This window comes from Heterocephalus glaber, unplaced genomic scaffold, assembly GCF_053883595.1.
Source record: "Heterocephalus glaber isolate CG9 unplaced genomic scaffold, H.glaber_assembly_v1.0 deba00001481, whole genome shotgun sequence".
Lineage (NCBI taxonomy): Eukaryota > Metazoa > Chordata > Mammalia > Rodentia > Bathyergidae > Heterocephalus > Heterocephalus glaber.
The window spans coordinates 18,227,531-18,247,651 of NW_028258317.1; the positions used below are offsets into that span (position 1 = coordinate 18,227,531).

Here is a 20,121-nt window from a genome sequence, read left to right on the forward strand (position 1 = left end):
CAAGGCTTATCACTCTGGAAGGCAGGCTGGGGCTGAGGACAGACTGGTCCAGGGTTGCCTGCCTATTTTCTCTCTTGTGACCTGGAGAGCCACCCAAAATTCCCTGGGTCTCTAATTAAGGAAATATTTACAGAGTACCAACAAGATATGTGTCTGGTGCTGGGGAAAGATTGATCAGTGAATAAGCAAACTCAATTTCTGTGCTCCAGTCCCACTTGTTTGGAAATCCTATTATAGGTCAGTCTTGGCCCACTCTAATGGGGGTGGGGTACTTGGAGTTCCAGAGGCAGAAGGGTTTCCCTAGCAGTCCTGGGTCTCTCCCATTCTGACTCCTTACCCCTTAGCTTTTCTGGGGTATAGTGTTTGGGTACAGGATTCCCTGTATCCAGAGATTAAGATTAGAGCTCTGATTCACTTTAGCTTTCTTCTAGAAAGAAATAGCTGAGTGTGGTGGCACATGTCTATAATCCCAGCACTCTGGGAGGCTGACGCAGGAGGATTGGAAGTTGGAACTCAAACTGGGGAACTTAGCAAGATCCTGTCTCAAATTTTTTTTTTAAAAAAGGGCTGGTGCTGGGGATTTAGCTCAGTGGTTCAGAGCGCCTTCCTCGAAGGCGCAAGGTCCTGAGTTTGATCCCCGGTACCAAAAAAGGGGGGGGGGCTGGAAACTCAGAGCAAAAGCCCTAAGCTCAATTCCCAATACCCCCCCCCCCAAGAGTCTAAGAAATAAACACACAAATTGGAAAGACAAGTAAGCAGCTTGAGGTTTATTTATAAAGTAGAAGAATGTACTTACTGGGTATGGCCTTTTAAAAATAATTTTTACTCCTCCTTTATCTTTTCACTCAGCTAAAATTCTTATTTGTTTTCTTCTGAGAGCTCTAAGGTGATTTCACTAACTTATCTCCTCTTGGGTACAACAAACCAGACCAGTACATCTTTCCATTAAATTGAGGGTAGGTTCATCTCAGAAGGCCCTGAGGATGCCATAGAAGAAAATGCCTGCTCTGATTAGCTCAGGATGCTGTGGAGCAGAGGAACTGGTGTCCTTCTTGGAATGCTGCCTTCATCTCCTTGAACTGAGCCAACTGGCAGGCTTCCTCCAGCCCCAGCCAGCGGTAGGCTTGGTGCTCGTGGGAGAGGCGGATTTCCACGTTGCAGTCCTTCACCTCTGCCAGCCAATAAATGACTGTTTTAGGTTTCCCTCTGGCCACATAATTGAGTTCCTTTCTGAACCCCTCAATGATGGTCAGCTGGCCTGCTTCTATGCCTGCTTCCTCCCAAGTCTCCCTCAGGGCTGTTTCCAAGTCATTCTCTCCTGGGTCCATGTGGCCTGGTTAGGAGAAAGGAAAAAAGAAAAGAAAAGGGAAGTCGTCAACAGTTTCTAGTGCTGGATTTTTCCAGGCTGTATGATTTAATACCTTTGGTGACTTTTCTAGGAGGCTTGGCTTAAAGGAAGTTTGGAGGTTGGCAATATCCTAACATGCCTGGGAAGGGGTGCAAGACATGTAGTGTTTGGTTCTTGGATCTGACCAATCCCCCCTTCGCACTCCTCTGCAGAGCGAAACACATCGTGTGTTTCGCAGGTCAGGTTTAGAATACTGCTTTTCAGCGGAAAGTGAGATGGCCTCCCTCAGCCTTCTGCTTTCTTATTCACTGGAGCTCTGCTCCTCCTGTGTTCTAAGGGACCACTTTTCCCTAGGAGAACTTAAGGCAAGTTTTCCAAAGAGGGGCAGTTCCTTCTTGGCAAGGTAGGGGCTAGCTGAACAGGGAGTACTTTGCTTAAAATCCAGTGAGGACTTAACATCCCAAAGTCCGGGGGCCAACACACAGGCTCAAAACCCTGCGCTGCTACACTAGCAGCTGTTTCCAAGTAGCCATCAGGCTTTTTCCAAATTGTTTTCATCTTTCTAACTGAGCAAGACCAGGTTTCAGTTTCATGGGGAAAATCCTGGTGGGAACTTAGACTAAGGACAAGTTGAGAGCCAGTTCTAAGACAATTTGGCAGCCAACAGCTGCCAAGAAACTGTTGTGGGAGAACCTGAAGCTCTGCAGACTGTAGCAGCCCTCAGCTTTACTTCTAGGCCTTTCCCACAAACTCTCAGCTTGCCCAAAGGGGCCCAGACGCTCTGGGAAAGAAGGGTTCCTCTGTCTACTCATGGCTCTGGCAAAGTACTGGGGGTCTCCTGGTTCAGGAGCTCGTGGGGAGCAAGAATCCTTAGCTGTTCCCCTCTTTGATTGGAGATGGAGCTATATCCTACCAGTCCTTTTTCCCAGGAGTCCACATTGTGGTGATCTAAAGTAGTTTTTGCTACACAGAAAACCAGCAACTTAGCATTTAAAGAACCCATTCTGCTAGCCGTGGTGAGGAATGCCTGCAATCCTAGCACCGAATACTGAGGCAGGATTGCTCCAAGTTTGAGGCCAGCCTGGGCTACATAGTGAGTTCAAGGCCAGCCTGAACTACTCTATTTCAACCTGTCTTTGAGTACACTCCTCCTAGGAATATCTGTTCAGTTTTCTGCCCATCAATGATAATGTCTACCTAAGCTCAAGCAAGAAATGATTAGAAGTTATTTTATGACTTTTAGTGAGAGGAACCATGCAGTGTGACTTGGGCAATCAGGAGATGTGTGTGAATATTCCTATTCATAGTATTTATGACACTTGTCTCTTCTTCACCTTTTTTCTCCTTAGTGTAGCTCAAAGGTGCAAAAATTTGTTTCCTGTTACCATTTTCTTGTTTTCTTCCAACTCTATATCCTTGTCCACCCCTTCCTATCCCAGTCCCTGCTCCCTTTTCTGTCTGGGGGTTGTTCACTCTGGGCTCCTCATCCCAGCAGGTGCCAGGGCCACAGTCTGTCCTTGCCTGCTGGGATGATGCCACTGTCCTCTGCCCAGAATGGCTTCTTTTCCCCATTTCTCCCTACATGGCCTGGCTTCTCTTTCAGGTCTACCTGAGGGAATCTATTGTACTCTTGGGGGGCAGGCAGTTTTGAAACAGGGTCTCACCATGTAGTTCAGGCTGGCCTTGAACTCACTATGTAGCACAGGCTGGCCTTGAACTTGTGGTGATCCTCCTGCCTCAGGGAGTGCTGGGATTACAGGAATGCACCACCACATTCACCTCTATCTTACTTGTAAGAGGCAGGGTCAGGAATGTGGGTGGATGAAGGCCAGCCAGCTAACAAACACATCTTTGCCTGCCCCAGGCCACTAGGCCTCATTGTTTTGCATTCTGGAGACCTAACCAACTCCACCCAGGTGCTGAGTGATGGACCCAGAGCACAGGTGGCTGGCCAAACTGCAATCCTAAAGTCTCTATGGTCTTGACAGCTCCACTTCTGCCAGTCTGCAGATGAATGTATTACCAGGAAACCCACCCTCTCCATCCTTCTAATTCCAAATACAAGTATGTTTAGAAATACTCCAGAACACATATTCCCTGGCTGTTTAGTTCAAAAGAGAAACCTAGTGATAGGGATACTGAACAAGGATTCAAGGGAATTTGATCAAATGAAATCAGAGACAGGTCTGGAAGAAAACTTGGGGTTTTGTACTCAAATCCTTCTTTTTTTTTTTTTTGGTACTGGGGATCGAACTCGATCCTTGCACTTGCAAGGAAGGTGGCGGAACCACTGAGCTAAATCCCCGGCCCCTCAAATCTTTTAACAGAGGAAAAACTCAAAGACCAAAGAGGTGGGCACACAGTTCAATTCCTACCCTAGCGACTTTTCTCCTCCCCAGTCATTCACCACAGAGGCCAGAGCTCTGGTCAGTGATATTCACAAAAAAAACAGTTGCTGCTTCTGCCATAGGATTCAGTCACAAAATTCTATTTCCTGCTCTGCTCTGGCCTGGAGACCTTGTATGTAGAAAGGATCAAGTGTTTTTGCCCACCCTACACCCTTCTACTGCACAGTCACTGGGAAACAAGCCTTTTATGGGGTCGGGCAGGGTGGATTTCTTTTTGTTGTTATTGTTTTGTTTTTGTTTTTTAAGACAGGGTCTCACTATGTAGTTCAGACTGACCTTGACTCACTATGTAGCCTAGGCTGGCCTCGAACTCAAAGTGATCCTCCCACTTCAGCCTCCCAAGAGCTAAGATTACACATATGGTTCCATGCCTGGCACAGGGTGTATTTCTGAGCAAGGTTTGGCTTTTTTTTTTTTTTGGTTTGGCATTTAAGACCCAGCCCCCCCCCCCCCCCCGGCCTCACACCTTTAGGAGGGGTCCAGTGATGAATGCCATCTGATGCCTGTAGCAGAAGAAACTGAATTGTACTGTTGTCCATCTTGGGAATAAGGTGTCTTCGAAAGATGATCAAGCCACATGCTCTCAGGGCCATAGTTTATCTAAGAACTCAACACAGAGGTATTGGTAAGTTGGTAATATTGGTAAGTTGGTAATACTGGTAAGTTGGTAATACTGGTAAATTACACAAAACAAGAATATCTACCCTGAGGGGTGGTAGCACTCCGGTGCTGGAGAGTAGCACACACTAGCTAACAGTGATCTCATGACCCACAGAAAATGGCAGCATTCCGAGGGCCAGTGGAGGGAACCCAGGAATCAGAGACAAGACCTTCATGTGTATCTGCAGGACCCTGGCAACTACCCTCAGTCAGTATGGCCTCTACCTCAGTCCTCCAGGTCTCCCTGCAAAACACAGGACTAGTGTGTATTTGTCATACAACTGGAGATCTTTGGAAGTAAACCTACAACCTACATCCTGAGCCCCTGAAACTAAGAGATCCAGCAATGGGGTTTCTGAAGACTTAGAGGGGTTCCCTAAAACAGGCAGCTTAGTGTACCAAAAGACTCTGTTGATATTTTAGTCTTTTATTTTATCCATGTTTCGTTTTGTTGTGGGTTTTTTTGTTTTTTTTTTTACTGTTATCCTTGTTGTTCTGAGACGTTGGCGATTGAACCCAGGGCTTTAGCACATGCAAGGCAAGCACTCTATAGCACATTCCCAGCCCTGCTTTTGGTTTTTTTGAGACAGGGCCTCATTCTGTAGCCTGGCCTTGAACTCATGATCTTCCTGCCTCAATCTCCCAAGTGCTAGGATAACAAACTTGTACCACCTGGCCCAGCTATCTAGGCTTTTAAATATGTTAGACATTCACATGGTCCAAATCTAAAGTTCAAACAGGCAGAAGCAGAAAGTCTCTTTCTCACCTCAGCAGAGGCAAACTAACACAGTGGTCAAGAGCATGAATCTGGGCCCTGGTTTCAGGTTCTAGCTCTGACCCTTACTGGCTGTGTGTCCTCTCGTTCATCAGTTTCCTCCTTTATGAGATGAGATGATAACCTTCTACCTGAAAGGGTTGCTGTGAGGACTCATTGATTTAAATTTTGTAAAGTAATTTGAATAATGCACTCAATAGATATACATATTTTCCTTTTCTCTTTTTTAGGGGAGCAGCACTAAGCCAAAGAAACCCAGGGCCTCTTGCTAGGCAAGTGCTCTACTAATGAGCTACATCTCCAACCCTTTTAAAATTATTTTTTGAGACAGGCTGGCCTCAAAGTTGCAAGTCTCCTGCTTCCGCCTCCCATGTAGCTAGGATTACAGGTGTTCACAACTGCATCTGGCATTTCTATATGTGCAGAAAAATATGCCTCATTAATAGTGGTTTCTGGAAGATGAGATTATTGAGAAACTTTTATTTTCTACTCCATATATTTCTGTATTATTTGGAATTTTACAAAGAACATTAATTTTTAAAAAATGGAAAATCTTTTAAGGCCATGCTACAGAAACATTCATGTCATTCATTCATTCATTCATTCATTCAATAAATACTGAGCACCTACTACATTCAGTCACCCTCAGTATCTAAGGGAGACTGCTTCGACCCCTGGAAGATACCAAAATCTACAGATGTTCAAGTCTCTTATATAAAATAGCCTAGTATTTGCATATAACCTACACGTCCTCCTGCATACTTAGGTCATCTCCAGATTACTTATAATATCTAATACAATATAAATGCTGTGTAAAAGTTGTTACACTGTATGTTTAGGGAATAATGACAAGAAAAAAAGTCTGTACAGATGTTCTGCACAGATGCAATTTTTTTTAGTATTTTCCATCTGTGGTTGGTTGTATCTGTCATGCTAAGTAAGCCCTGTGCTATGTCTTTGCCCTCAGGCAGCTAATAATTTTGTGGGAGAGGCAGACTAATCAAACAAATTTAAAAAGTAGTTGCCATAAGGTACATACTACAGAGGAAAACATGTGATGAGCAGCCTAACTTTGAGGGATAATGCAAGGCTTCCTGAAAGAAGGGATATTTGCGCATAGGAACAAAGGATGAATCAATGATAAATCAGTAAAGGAAAAGAGGAGAGAGAGTGTGGTTCAAGTAGAGGGGACAGCACAGGCAAAGGTCCTAAGATAGGATGGCAAAAGCAAATGAAAGCCAGTGAATACTTAAATACAGTGAAGGCCTGGCAGAGTGGCGCAGGCAGCAGAAGTCCCAGATCATGCAAGCAGGGCTGAAGGAGCTGCAGCTCAGTGACAGCAGGGCTCATGCAGAGGGGCTGCTGCTATCTACAGCACTCTTTTTAAAAATTAATTTTATTGGTACATTTAAGGTATACAATATAATGACATTTATCATTGGAAATTTGTACCCTTACATAATCCATCTTAGTTCTTATTTTTTCCCCATTCCCCTGCCCTCCATTCAACCCCTCCATCCCTCCCTACCTACAAAGACTGTTTCCATTTTTTCTTTTTCTCATATTAATTCCATTCCCTTCTTTCTTTTCCCCTCCCCCTCCCCCCTCCCCTTTACACCTTTTCTTCCTATTTCACATTATCTATTACACCTTTTAGTCCCTATTTACACTTTCAGTTTCTCACACTAGAGAAACTATTCAGTATTTATACATGTGTGTCCTATTTATTTCACTTAAGAGTATTGCCTCAATGTGCATCCATTTAGCTATAAATGTCTCTAGTTTCTTTTTTATTAAAAAAAACACATTTTCTTTATCCAGTCTCAGTTGATGGGCAATTGGGTTGCTTCCAAGTTTTATCTATCATGAACTGTGCTGCTATGAACATGGGTGCATCCACAGCACTCTTGTTGGCACTCGATAGAGATGAGATCAAGGATGTCAAAGGCATAAAAGTCAGGCCCAAACTGAAACCTGTTCTAGGGCAATTCTCAGGACCAAGGATACTGTAAATGGCAGTGTTACTTTAGGGAAGAGCAGTTTCTCATCAGAAAACCAAACATCCAACACCAAGACCTTTCCAAACTTTTTTTTTTTCTGGGGCTTGATCCCAGAACCTGATGCATATGAGGCAAGTGCCCTACCAGCAAGCTAAATTTGTAGCCCTACAAAGCTTCCTAAACCTGTAAAATGCACTTTTTTGTGTATGAGACAGGGTCTCACTATGCAGTTCAGGCTGGCCTGGACTTATGTAGCTTAGGCTGGCCTTGAACTTGTGGTGATCCTCCTGCCTCAGGTCCTGAGTGCTAGGATTATGAGTGAACCACCATGCCCAGCAAAAAGCATTTTTAAGACTGAAAATGAACTCAAATGAGGGGTTTTGAAATCGTCTATGCCAGTGATGGTGAACCTTTTAGAGCTTTCAATGATAAAAAACAGCCAGCTGCAGCACCTGTGGCATAGGTTCCCCACCCCTGGTCTATGCTCTCATATGCTGTTGGTGGAATAATCCCTTAGGAAGGTAGTTTGGTAATAATTATCAAAACAAAATGCACATTTTTCTAGACCTAGAAATTCCATTTCTAGGGGTTTTCATACAGAAATACATACTTAAGACATATACATAAGGAAAAAAAACCCCACAAGACATATACATAAGGATGTTTGCTATAACCTTTTTGCAGTATCAGAAAGAAAAGCAGAAACAAATATCCATCTATATGAGAATCATTAAAGTACAGTACATCTTTATGGTAAAATATTGTGAAGCCATTAAAAATGGAGTAGAACTAAATGTGCTGCTTATTAGAAAAGATAGTCAGACATTTTAAGTGAAAAAATATGGTTCAGAATAATATGTATGAGATCTTTTTAGGAGTTAAAAATTCATATGTAAAGTGGTAGTAGGCTTTTATTAAACATTATGTTCTATTTCCCTGGACTCCTTATTTATGCCGAAAACTTTTCCCATTCTGGAAGCCAAAAGGAAGCACTCTGTCACTACAGAACTGGAGAACAAAGTTTGTAAGTTTCTGGTTCACAGTTCAAACAGAAACAGACTCAAGTCTGCTTGTATACATACTGAAAACTGAATGATTGCCTTCCGAATCTGTCTCTGGATTCCAACATATTTGGAAAAATTCTACCTGTTGGTAGAATGGCAAGCCATTGTCTAAAGATTTTTCAAACATCTGCCTAAGACTGAACAATGGAATCCTCACCTCTGTAGTCCAGAACAAAGATCAAGAGTGGGTAGGGGTAGTGGGAGGGGAAGGGGAAAGGAAAGAAGGGAAAGGAAAAATGATGAGAAATGGAAAAAATGGAAATAAAGTCTTTGTAAATAGGGAAGGGTGGAGGGGGTGAAGGGAGGGCTAGGAATGGGGAAAAAATAAGAACCAAGATGCATTATGTAAAGGTACAATTCCCAATGAGAAATGTAATTGTGTTGTATACCTACAATGTACCAATAAAAGAATTAAAAACAACAACAATAAAAAAACAGAAACAGGTAATTGATCCCATGCCTTTCCTATAAAAATGCCCAGAAAGTATTAGAAATGACAGATGTAATATACCTTGCTCTTTCCTCAGGTAGAGCTCCACAGAATAAATGCTGGAGCCCTTAGATAAGTTTAGGGTTCTAAGACTAGAGGACACAGTTCCCTGCCTAAGAAAGGAAGCTCTGGAGCACTCCTCTATACACTGCTACCACCAATACAGCATGAGAAAGTAAACATGCCTGCAAGAGACAAGAAAGTTAGGGTGTGGGTGGTCATTTGGAGCCACAGATGAGTGGACACCATGCCAATATTTTCCCATTTGGCAAGGAGTTGGGGTGAGGGGAGAATTGTAGGGTAGTGATAAGGGTATAGACTAACAAGAATGTACCTCAATGAATGTCACTAGGGGTAATCAGATCTAAGAATTATGTAGGTTCATCTCAATGGAACCAGAAGAGCTAGAATCAGAAATTCAGCGTCCATTTGTGCTATGGACCATTAAAAGGATAATGCTTCTAGAAAGGCAGAACTCTACTCCTCTTCAATTGCTTGCCTTAAGCCAGCTGTTTACTAGAATTTCTCCCTCCCCCATATACACTATATAGGCACCTTCCTAGTTATCTCTCTCAAATGCTACCTTCTCTACACAGCTTTCTGGTTTGTAATCACATCACAAATTTCTACTACAGGGTTCACAGAAGCAGGAGGCTATAAGTGGCAGACCAGTATCAAAGCATGGGCATTGCCACTATGCCTCATACCCAGCTCTGTCCTTCAGTGTACTAGCTGCTACTCAGTTCAGCTTTCTAAATTTTCTTTTTTTTTTTTGGTACCAGGGATCAAACTCAGGACCTTGTGCTTGTGAGGCAGGTGACGGAACCACTGAGCTAAATCCCCTGTCGGCTTTCTAAATCTTGCACAAAATTTTCTTGTGGTCAGTGCTGACCTGGAACGGGATAGGAAGAGAATCCTTGGAAACACATTTCTAGCTTAGTTCAAGTGACACAGAACAAAGCCATCATAAGCATGCATACCTGCACAGTAAATCTCTGTTGGTACCTATAGCAGGGAAGAGCCAGACTATGAGCTTTGTTTCCTTAGGACCCAGCACAACAGCTCTCAACAGATGTTCATTGACTCAACAGAACACTCTTCCCACCTCCCACTCAAACAAATGTTTGAGTTTGTTCTGGGGCCCTGGGAAATAGCTCAGTGTTTTCCTGAAGAGTGCCATTTACATAAAAGTCAATGGAGCTATTGTTGGGGGTTTTCTGAAGACCAGGGAGCTGAAACTGTCCAGGGGTTTGAGAGCAGCCAGCTTTGACACAGATTCCAAGTGGATTCAAACCTCAGGGGGTTAAAGAACACAGCATCCAATATGCAAATATGCCTGCAGCCAGGATTGCAGAGGTGAGACCTCTAGGCTGACAGCAGGCAATTCACACTTCAGAAAAGTGGCAGAGTGCCTGAGGTGGTTAGAGAAAACCTGAACAAAAACCCCTTCAGTGTCATCAGAAGGTTCCAGAAGCTAAGGAAAAGTGCTCTTGGCTTTCTCTATAGATAGAATCTCCTTACAGCCTAGGAGGTTCAGGACTTTGGTGCCAAAAGAGAATTTATAAAGTGCTACACTGATGTGTTCCAATGTATTCAGCAAATTAATCAGAGTGCTACTGCAAGCACAATTCAACCCCAAAAGTCTTTGTAAATATACATTTATTTATTTACTTACTTACTTATGCAGTATCAGGGATTGAACCCAGTGCCTTAAGCATGGTAGGCAAGTGCTCCAACTACCACTGAGCTTAAATCCCTTTAAGGATAAGCAATGCTTCATGCCACCATGTTATGAATAGAGCACAAATACTGTGTCAGCTACACTGTGCAAGGGTTTTTTTGGTACTGGGGATCGAACTTGGGTCCTTGCGCTTGCGCAGTAGGCGGCAAAACCACTGAGCTAAATCCCCAGCCCTGTGCAAGGGTTTTAAACTATTGTTTCTAATGCTCAAGACAACCCTTCAAGACAAGCGTTATTATCTCCAGTTTATGAGGAAACTGATCTATTAAGAAAGGTTAAACTACTTGCCCAAGGCAATTATTTGAATCCAAATAAGTCTATCTCCAAAGCCCGTATTTTTGTTGTTGTTGTTTTCCTTTCCTAGTTCTGCTCATAATGAAAGAATAGGGTTTGGGCCACAAATGGGTCTGAAAGAGGACACACAAATGATTTATAAAATCACTTTCAGTTTCAAAATTTCTAATCTATAATCATCTGGAGGTTAAGATGTCTACTGGGATCCTTTCCACTAACAGGTTTTAGGTGGGAAGAGGGAAAAGTATATGAAGGTCCTGGTGTGTTGGATACCAGAGGAGACTCTGGAGTGGGACAATATAGCCTAACGCCACTAAAAGTGCCTATCTGACAAGAGCTTCCACTGCTCTTTTCTGGAAAGTAGGACCCTAAAACTCCCATGTTCAAAGCCATAGCCAGTAGCCTATGGATTCAAAAGCACCAAGATAGTGGAAACAGTATTTTTTTTCTTTGAGGTGGGGTCTTGCTATGTAGTTCAGCTGTCCTTGAGCTTGCTATGTAGTCCAGGCTGGCCTCGAACTGATCTGTCAATCTTCCCACCTCAGTCTCCCAAGTACTGGGATTATAGTTGTGTGCCACCACGCCCAGCCTGGGCTTTCTTGATACTAGCCTTGGACAAGCACAAAAACATCTAACATAAGGCCCTGGTGTCCAGAAAATTTGCTCAGGCCACTTCACTGTGAGGAAGAAGCTCAACTCAGGGGCAGAGTGATCTCTCCACTCTCTCTCACTTCCCACATCACCATCATCTCTCTAGTTTTAGCCAGTTTCCTTCTCCCCTTTTGGAATGGGCAGCAATGAGGCACCCATCCATAAATAAAGTTCTATCTTATAATAACAACAAGAGAAGAAAAAAGAAATGAAAAAAGAAAAAAAGACCCCTATTACATGAATAAATTGAGACAAAAGAGCTCAACTGCACCTATCCTTGGATATCTGCCAATCCTTTCTCACAGAAATCAAGCCGCTGAGTCATTTTGCAATCTTTGCTACTTGGCTGAGGAAGGAAACAGGAATTTCACCTGTAATGGCATACTGGATTCTGGGATGAGGCCAAAGTCAGACAAGGTTGGACAAAAATTCTCAGGGAAGATTTGTTTAGTGGCCTAATAGTGCCATCTGCTGTTCAATTCTGGGAAGCAAACTTGGGGAATTCTAAAATTAGAACCTCAAGGTACAGTATTCCTTTACTCATTTAATGTCTTTCGAGTTCCTCTTAAGCAACAGATAGTGTGAGAGGATTGAAGAGTAGATATGAAATTAATACTACAGTGCCCAACAGGCAGTGTGACAGGATTGAAGGGTAGATATAGATGCAAAATTCTACAAAACCCTGACTTTTCAGAGGTTTAGTTTAGTGAAAGTGGAAGACATTCAGGCAAGTTACCATGTACTTTGTGCATCATAAGGAGACATGTAAGATGAAATAATACTGAAGAGACATCTTATGTCAAAGGGGTTACTCAGAAGGACCTTAAAGGATGACTAGGAGTTTTCCAGGCATAATAAAAATGGAAACAAGGGGCATTCCAAATAAAGGGATGTGTATGTGAAAAGACCCTCTAACACAAAATGACATTCCACTGGTAAAGTTTAGTTTATATTCTGTAGGCAATGAGGCCTTTGATCAGATTTAGGCAGGGCTGTAATTTGGTCAAATTGATTTTTTTTGGTGGGGGGGAGGCAGTACTGGGGATCAAACTCAGGGACTTTGCATTGAGCTATACCCCCGGTCCCTTTTTCTTTTCTTTTCTTTTTTGAGACAGAGTCTCATTATGTAGTTCAGGCTGCCTTGAACTATGTAGCCCAGGCTGGCCTCAAACTCACAGCAATCCTCCTGCCTCAGCCTCCTGAGTGCTGGGATCACAGGTGTGTGGCACCACACCTGGCTGCTGTTTTCTTTTTGATACAAGGTTTCACTAGGTTGCTAAACTGCCCAGGCTTGGCTGGAACTTGCAATCTTCCTGCCTCAGACTCCCAGAGTTCTGGGATTACAGGCATTCATCACATCTAGTTTTGTTGTTGTTTAAATGTTTCTGGGGTTTGAAGACAGGGCATTTACACCAAGCTACATCCCCAGCCCCTTTTTGAGACAGGGGGCCGGGAATTTAGCTCAGTGGTTCCGCCACCTGCCTCAAAAGTGCAAGTTCGGTCCCCGGTACCAAAAACAAACAAACACACAAAAAAATAAATTTTGAGACAGGATCTCACTGAGTCTCTATATTGCTCAGAGTGTGCTTGAACTTGAGATCCTCCTGCCTCAGCTTCCTGGAGTGCTGAATTTCAGTTATATGGCACCACACCTGGCTTAGGCTGACATTTTACACAGACAAGTGGCAGCAAGCAAGGTGGAGAAGAAATTAAAAGTCTGGAGGCAAAGGAACCAACCAGTTCCAAACCTATTTCAAAAGACCAAAATTACATGAATTAGATTAAGGCAGAGGCTGTGAGAAAGGAAAGGATAGACTAAATCTGAGAGATATTTCAAGTAACAATTGACAATATTGGTGTTTTATTGTCTAAAGGAGAGAGATTTCCTAAATCCAAGGGAAAGGGAGAGAGAGGTGTTTGATGAGGTGACTGTGTAGAGAAAGGGGCAGAAGGCAAGCTAATAGTTTCTGTTACGGACAAGTTAAACTTGAAGTGCTATAAATCGATCTCAAGATAAATGGAAACTAGGTCTAATGTTCTGCGACCATTTCATCCCATCTCTTCAAATCCCAAGGTGGAAATTTTCTATTAGAAAAGGAATGTGTACCCAAGGTATGTACTTCTTTTTGTTGAAATGTAATTTTTTTTTAAACCTTAATTTTTGATCAGCATAAATTTCCTTTATTTTTGCATTTATGGTAGGATTTTGAGTTTTTCCTTATTGAGTATAAAGTTTTCAAGTCATTTAAAATGAAAATGGACATGTGGAAATTAACTTAAAATTAATTTTCTTCTGTAAAGTCTACCTCTTCATCTTCATCATCTTCTGCATGTTGATCCTTTCTTAATCGACAGGTAAGATACCTGTCCTGTTCCAGATACACCCTTAGCCGACAGTGATCTCTGAAGAGGTGACTTTGAATTTGCTTTTACAATATCTAAACGAGATGGATAATCTAGTGGATACAGAGAATTTTGGAAAACCTCTAAATCTTCATCCTCATCAATCTTTTGTATATTTTGGTAGGCAGCAGTGTAGACCTCTAAAGCTTTGCCATGAAATAACATTTCGATTGTGATAAATTCTGAAAATACATTCTTGATATCCTTTATTTTCTGCTTTTCGAAATTGTCAATAGTTTCCTCCAGATGACGAGTTGTTTGGACAACATCTGTTGAAGCTATGTGTAATTAGGCTTCTGCCTGTGAAATTGCATGTTGATCAGATGAGTTTCATTGCCGGGTTCTTTCTAACTGAGTTAACTGCTTAGCTTCTCCATTCCTTGCTGTTAACGCTGTTTTGAGATCATCCCGTTTCAATTTTACAATTGCTCCATAAGCTTTCAAAGGTTCAACCACTTTGGCTTCAAGTCTTTCAACCTCTGCTTGTCGATAATCCTGAAATTTGGCAAACTCATCAGCAAAGTTTTTCAGGCCTTGCTTTAAATTTGGGGTCTCTAGAGGCATACATGTTAATTTCATTCACCAGGTCTGCTTTGTCTTGCAGTCTGGCAGTTTTCTGCACATAAGCAGCAAAGATTTGGCCCAGCTCCCAAAAATGCTTCTCTACATTTGTGACAGCATCTTGCAGTTGTCTGGTTTGAGCATCCTGGCTTTCCAGGGTGTGCCTTAACATCTTGCCTCGCATACGGCCAGGAGCCAGGGGCTGAAGCCCAATGACTGGGGCTCCCAGGCACCCGACGCCCGCAAGGTATGTACTTCTGCAACCTACTTCCCTCCCAATTTCCCTGTTCAACCTGTCACTCCAAACATTTCACCCTCTTTCAGTCAGAAAGTGTCACACAATGCAGAAAAGTATGGCTGACTTTGCAGTAAGAAAGACCAATCCATCAAATTTGCTAGTTGTAACTTAGAGCAAGACACTCCATCATTCATAAAATGAAGATGACACCCATTTTTCATGGTTGTGGAGTTTAAAATGAATTTATTTTAGGGTTTAACACATCAGAGGTACTGAAAATATGTGGGTTGCTCTTATTCTTGGGTTATAAAAGGTCAACTGAGGGCCTGGGATTTAGCTCAGTGGTTCTGCTTCCTGCTTCACAATCGCAAGGTCCCGAGATCAATCCCCAGTACAAAAAAAGTCAACTGTAATCTGTTTTAATGGTACACCTTTAACTTTTATTGACTGCTGAATCAATAAAATTTTGTTATCAAACATATTTTCTGTTAAACAGATGAGGAACTCTGTTTACTACACTATGTATATTCCTGATGTACAAGATCAACTAAATTCCGTTTTGTTTTTTTTTTGGTACCAGGGATCGAACTCAGGACCTTGCACTTGTGAGGTAGGCGCCTGAACCACTGAGCTAAATCCCAGGCCCTAAATTACTTTTAATATAGATATTAGGTAAATATTTCTCTTTTGCAGAATAGATTTGTTTCCGTATTAGTAAGAATTGCCTTTTTTTCCTTAACTGACAAGTTTTGAGCTAAATTGAGTATATAGTTGATGATAGTAACTAAGCTGTAGGCTATATACAAGCTGGCTAGTATGTTTGTTCATATTATGAGGATAATAGTTACCATATTTTGAGAAGTCACTACTTGCCAGGCACTGTGCCGAATGCTTTACCTTCACTATTTCATTTAATCTTCACTGCAACCCGCTGGGGAATTACTGTCATTTTTCACAAGAGGAAAAAGGAAACTGGCTCAGAGATGAGCCTGGATAGTCATTCAAACACAGGCCTGCCTGCCTCCCATCACAGCTCTTAACTTCCACTCTACATGAGCGATTTAACATTTGACACTTTGGTTGCATTCAGTTTAAGCTGTTGCAGCCTTTCCTTTCCTTAAGGTGGCGGAGACTCTCGCGTGATATTCTGCTACAGTCGTTATTAATTCAACGAGTGAAGCAATTAGAAAATATAAAATCTCTTTCGGAAAGCAGGTGAGGTTTAACAGACAACAAAGAAAACAGACCCAGGGAAGAGAGGTATAGCTTCCAAACTGCTAGGCCGTAAACTTGGACCTTGTCTGTCACTGAGATTCTAACGACTCGCCTCGTCACTTGGAAGGTAGCACGCAAAGTTCCTGGGACCACTGAAGCCCACAACCCCACCACAGCCCAGCCCATTCCGCCAGTGCAGACAGGAACGAGGGCTTGCGTGCGACTGAGGCCTGGCCAATTCACGCCTTAAGCCCTCCTGGAAAACGGTGCGTCAACCTTTGACTCTGCAGCGAAGGGAGGTTAGTCAGTGGCAGACTCCCAATGCTCCAAACCCCAGCTTCTCCACAGAAAATTAAATCCAGGTTCTCGCAAAGGTTACTCACCGTAAGCCGACGGAGACAGGAGGTGGGCCTTGAACGGAGACCGGCAGTACACCAACCAATCAGGAGAGCTCAACTGCTCTTCGGGGGACCAACAGAATTGGGCAACAGGAGCTTTCTCTCGCCTCTAGAGTGCCTTTGGCTCGCTGAGAACATCGCGAGACCTTCGCTCAAGCAGAAGAATTGGTTGAAGAGTTAATGCCCACGGTTTTCTCCGATTTCTGATTGGTTTTCTGTTGGAGAAGGCGGTTACGTCACGGGATCCCTGGATGCCCATTGGTCCGTGTACAGGACTGCCGGCGCGCGGGCTTCAGCGCGGGCGTTCGAACTGGCGTTTGGCGGCGTTGTCATGGGGATGCGCCCTGGCTGTAGTCTGAAACTCGCGGGTAACTGAGTGCTCGGGTCGTAGGCCTTAGGGCTCTCTTCAGAAGGCATCATTTTTTTTTCTGTCCTCTGATGGGACTCCTTGAGGAGTTCTGAAGCCCTCGAGGTGAGAATGGGCAGGGGGAACCAGGGTTGAACATAGCCGGTCGGTAGCGGTGGCGCCTGCCCCTCGGGAGAGGGTGCGCCTGACACTTGCCTAACGCGTGGAGAAACGGGCGTTTGTGAGGGAAGTTGGTTTTTCCCGGTTCTTCAGACTGTTCACCAACTCTCCCACTTCTTATCCCCACATCTGTGGTTCTTATTCACTTGTCTTGAACGCCACCTCATGAAGTCTTTCTTGCTTTTGAACTCATACCTACTGCATCCTCTCAGAGCTCTTCGGTTTTGGTTTTAAGTTGTGTACTACGTGAACTCCATTCTTTTCCCTTCTTCCATATGGTTTTTGAAAACAAACTTTAAAAGTCCTACAAATTTACAGAGATTTGTTCAGTTGAATTTATATTTTTGTTTCAAAATCTTTTTATTAGGACATGTTTGCAGTACATAATGATTACATTCATCGTGAAGAGTTGGTACATGTGTTCAGTTGAATTTAAATTTGCCACAAGTAGACTGGATTCTCCTCTATGCCCTGTTCTGTTTATCTCTGCCATTCAGACATTTTTTTTTTTTTTGAGGTGAAGAGGAATGCACCCTAATCTCATAGGCAGAAGGGCCTGGAAGTTCAAAGTTAACTTTTTCTTTGTGAAACGTGAAGCTTTTTGAATTGGTTGCTACAGTTCTGCATTGTGGCTTTTAGTCTTGGTCTTTCAGTACTCTTTAGTAAACTCCTATTAGTCTTTGCTTAAAACAAATCATTCTGTTCCTGTATGCCAGAAAGTTTATCTCCTTTTAGTTTCTTGGTGAGCCATAGCTACTGTCACATTTTAAATGTGCTTTGAAAAATGTTTTCAAACATTTTTTCCTTTATATACTACAGAGAGACATTGTGGTCTCTACTTCAGTGCGTATAACAGCTCACATAGCCTCTTATCCATCAGGTGTCCATGATAGAATCGTATTACTGAGGTGTTTTTTGTTGTTTACTCATGGCTTATGTATTCAGTCTCATTGCTGATGGTTCTTTTTTATATTAAATTCTAAGCTCAATGGTACCTTTAATGAAAGGATTGAAAAAGTCATGTGTAGCAGGTTACAATTCTTATTACTCTTATAAAAGTTTGAAACAGTACCTTATAGCTAAACTGCAGATCTGTAACATGTAGTTAAAACTGGACTGGGGATTCAGGGTTTGGTCTCTAATTCATTCAGCTGTGGATGGTTTTGTAAGTTATTTACTTATTTATTTATATTTATTGAGATAGAGTCTTGCTTTATTGTCTAGGCTGGCTGGTGTTCAACTTGTGATCCTCCTGCCTCAGCCTCAAGTAGCTGGGATTACAGGAGTGTGCCACCACATCTGACTTTTATTTACACCTTTAGACTTCACTTTTTTCATCTGGAAAAATCAAAAGGTTGAGTTATATTAGAATCCTTGTGACTATCAATTTTTAGTAATTGATATCAAATAGAGATCACACTCTCAGATTTCTCTTAGCAGCTGAAAGTAGTAGCTACTATTTATTGGGCATTTACCCTGGGCAAATGACTATGTGGAGGGCTTTATGTAAATATTACACTTTTCTTAGTGTAGCACATAAATGTGCTGCCTAGATATCACTTCATTTTAAAATGTTTGATTTTATGTTATTAATTAAAAGTCTTTAGCTGCTTATAGTATGTCCTTGGGTAAATGATACTATGATCCTCCCATCTTCAGTTTAGGAGGAACAGTAGTTTCTTTTTCTGGGCTGTTTTGTTAAGTGATGGATAGAGCTTATCTCAGATCTCTTCCACATCTAATGTTCTATGATTAATCTGTTAGTCCATTTTCTTCATGCAGGCTCAGCAAATTTATTCATAATTTTTCCAGAATAGATCCTCAATATGTTTTGTTTTGGTTTTTTGGTACCAGGGACTCGAACTCAGGACCTTGTGCTTGCAAGGCAGGCGTGGTGCCAGTGAGCTAAATCCCCGGCCCCTCAATAAGTTTTTTAAATGAGTGATAGAGAACTAGATGCAGTGGCATGCCTCTCCCCAGCTACCCAGGTGGCTGAGGCAGATGGATCATTTGAGGCCAACCTGAAACATAGTGAGAGACCTCATCTTTTAATCATAACAATAATAATAGTTAATACAGTTTACTTCATATATTTTGAGTATTGTGGTCATTTTATGCTTCCTGAATCACTGTCCAAGGTTTTTTTTGTTTTGTTTTTTTGTTTTTTGGTACCGGGATGGAACCGAAGGGTTTTGATGTTCATATACTGTTCAACAAGACTTTTCTATAAATATAAATGAATAACAATAGGTATCATGTTGTTTATCTATCACATACTGAATTTAGTGCTCAATTTTCATTATTCCAGTTAGTCCTAATGCAAGCAAATATCTTTTCCAAGTCATCACTTTTTGTCTGTTCTGTGCTTCCTACATATCTCCAGTTTTCCATGTATCAAATGTATCCAGTGTATTTATGCAATACACTCATCAGAACTGGCTGATCTTTAAAGACAGACACCTTTATGTAGACCAATTGATTCTACCCAATCTGGCCTCTAGCTTTCTGTCCTCCTTCTTCCTTTTACCTACTGTTTAGCTAAACTGGCTTTCTATTGATCACTTGATCGTGCTGTGCTTATTTCCACCTTAGGGCTGACACATTCCCCCTGGAATGCTTTTCCTCCCAAGCTGCATACTGTTTTAGGTTTCACCTCAGTGTTCCCTTTGGAATGAGGCCTTCCCTGATCATCCAATGTAAAGTACGCCCTTCAACCTTTTTTTTTTTTATTGCACTTATTGCCACCTGAAATTACCCTGTTTATTTGCTTGTTAATTATCTTCTCCCACAAGGATAACAGTGCCATGAAAGCAGTGACCTTGTCTATTTGGTTAACTACTGTTTCCCCAAAGTCCAGAACAGGGCCTTGCTTATAAAAGGCTCTCAAAAACTATTTCTTGAATGACTGGATAAAGGTTCTTTTTGGAACTGTGGCTATAGCATTCACTAGAGTAATAGAACCTTTCTTCATTTTGTTGCCAGGAGCAATGAGTCAGGTACCACCAAGTGTGCCAGAATTTTCCCTAAGTAATCACATTACCCTAAAACAAAAGTTTCCAACACCCACGATTACAGATGGTAGTAAATACTTTTGAGAGTTTTAAATGTAGTATTAGGGATATTTGTTCATGAAACAATTATTGAATGTTTATTATTTTCAAACATTGTTTTAGATACTGGGGATAAAAAAGAATGAGTCCAGGGATTTAGCTTAGTGGTTCCACTGCCTGCCTCGAAAGTGCGAGGTCCTGAGTTTGATACATTTCTTGACCACCATGAGATCACATTCTAGTGCATGACATAGACATATTCAGAGATAATTATTACAGAATGTAACTAATGATGGAGA

General features: G+C 42.1%; 2 protein-coding genes and 1 pseudogene across 4 annotated transcripts in view; 1 reads left to right on the plus strand and 2 right to left on the minus strand.

The window, feature by feature from the left end:
- Positions 1-752: 752 nt before the first annotated feature.
- Positions 753-16,419, minus strand: Nudt2 (nudix hydrolase 2). 2 transcript variants are annotated; one of them, XM_004838415.4, is made up of 3 exons: positions 16,232-16,419; positions 4,223-4,356; positions 753-1,333 (listed from the first exon to the last, which is right to left on the minus strand). In XM_004838415.4, exons 2-3 carry the CDS (start codon positions 4,347-4,349, stop codon positions 1,017-1,019), a joined length of 444 nt encoding a protein of 147 aa, XP_004838472.2. In that variant the 5' UTR covers positions 4,350-4,356; positions 16,232-16,419; the 3' UTR covers positions 753-1,016. The 2 variants fall into 2 exon arrangements, with proteins under 2 accessions (XP_004838472.2, XP_021108635.2); XM_021252976.2 differs by having other exon boundaries at positions 4,223-4,363; positions 16,232-16,390.
- On the minus strand, positions 13,584-14,773 carry LOC101699512 (CBY1-interacting BAR domain-containing protein 1 pseudogene; annotated as a pseudogene).
- Positions 16,420-16,545: 126 nt separating the features above from the next.
- Positions 16,546-20,121, plus strand: part of Kif24 (kinesin family member 24) — a 99,218-nt gene continuing 95,642 nt past the window's right edge. Inside the window, exon 1 of one of the 2 annotated variants that reach the window (XM_021252972.2) lies at positions 16,546-16,718. The gene's annotated coding sequence lies outside the window, so the exon portion shown is untranslated. The remainder of the gene's footprint in view (positions 16,719-20,121) is intronic. The other variant, XM_013069672.3, reaches the window with a different exon arrangement.

Coding starts and splice junctions, on each gene's coding strand:
- Nudt2 (XM_004838415.4), bottom strand. CDS start 4,349: ATGGCCCTGAGAGCATGTGGCTTGATCATCTTTCGAAGACACCTTATT. Junction 1,334..4,222: donor TCACTGGACCCCTCCTAAAG/GTGTGAGGCCGG, acceptor TCTCCTAACCAG/GCCACATGGACCCAGGAGAG.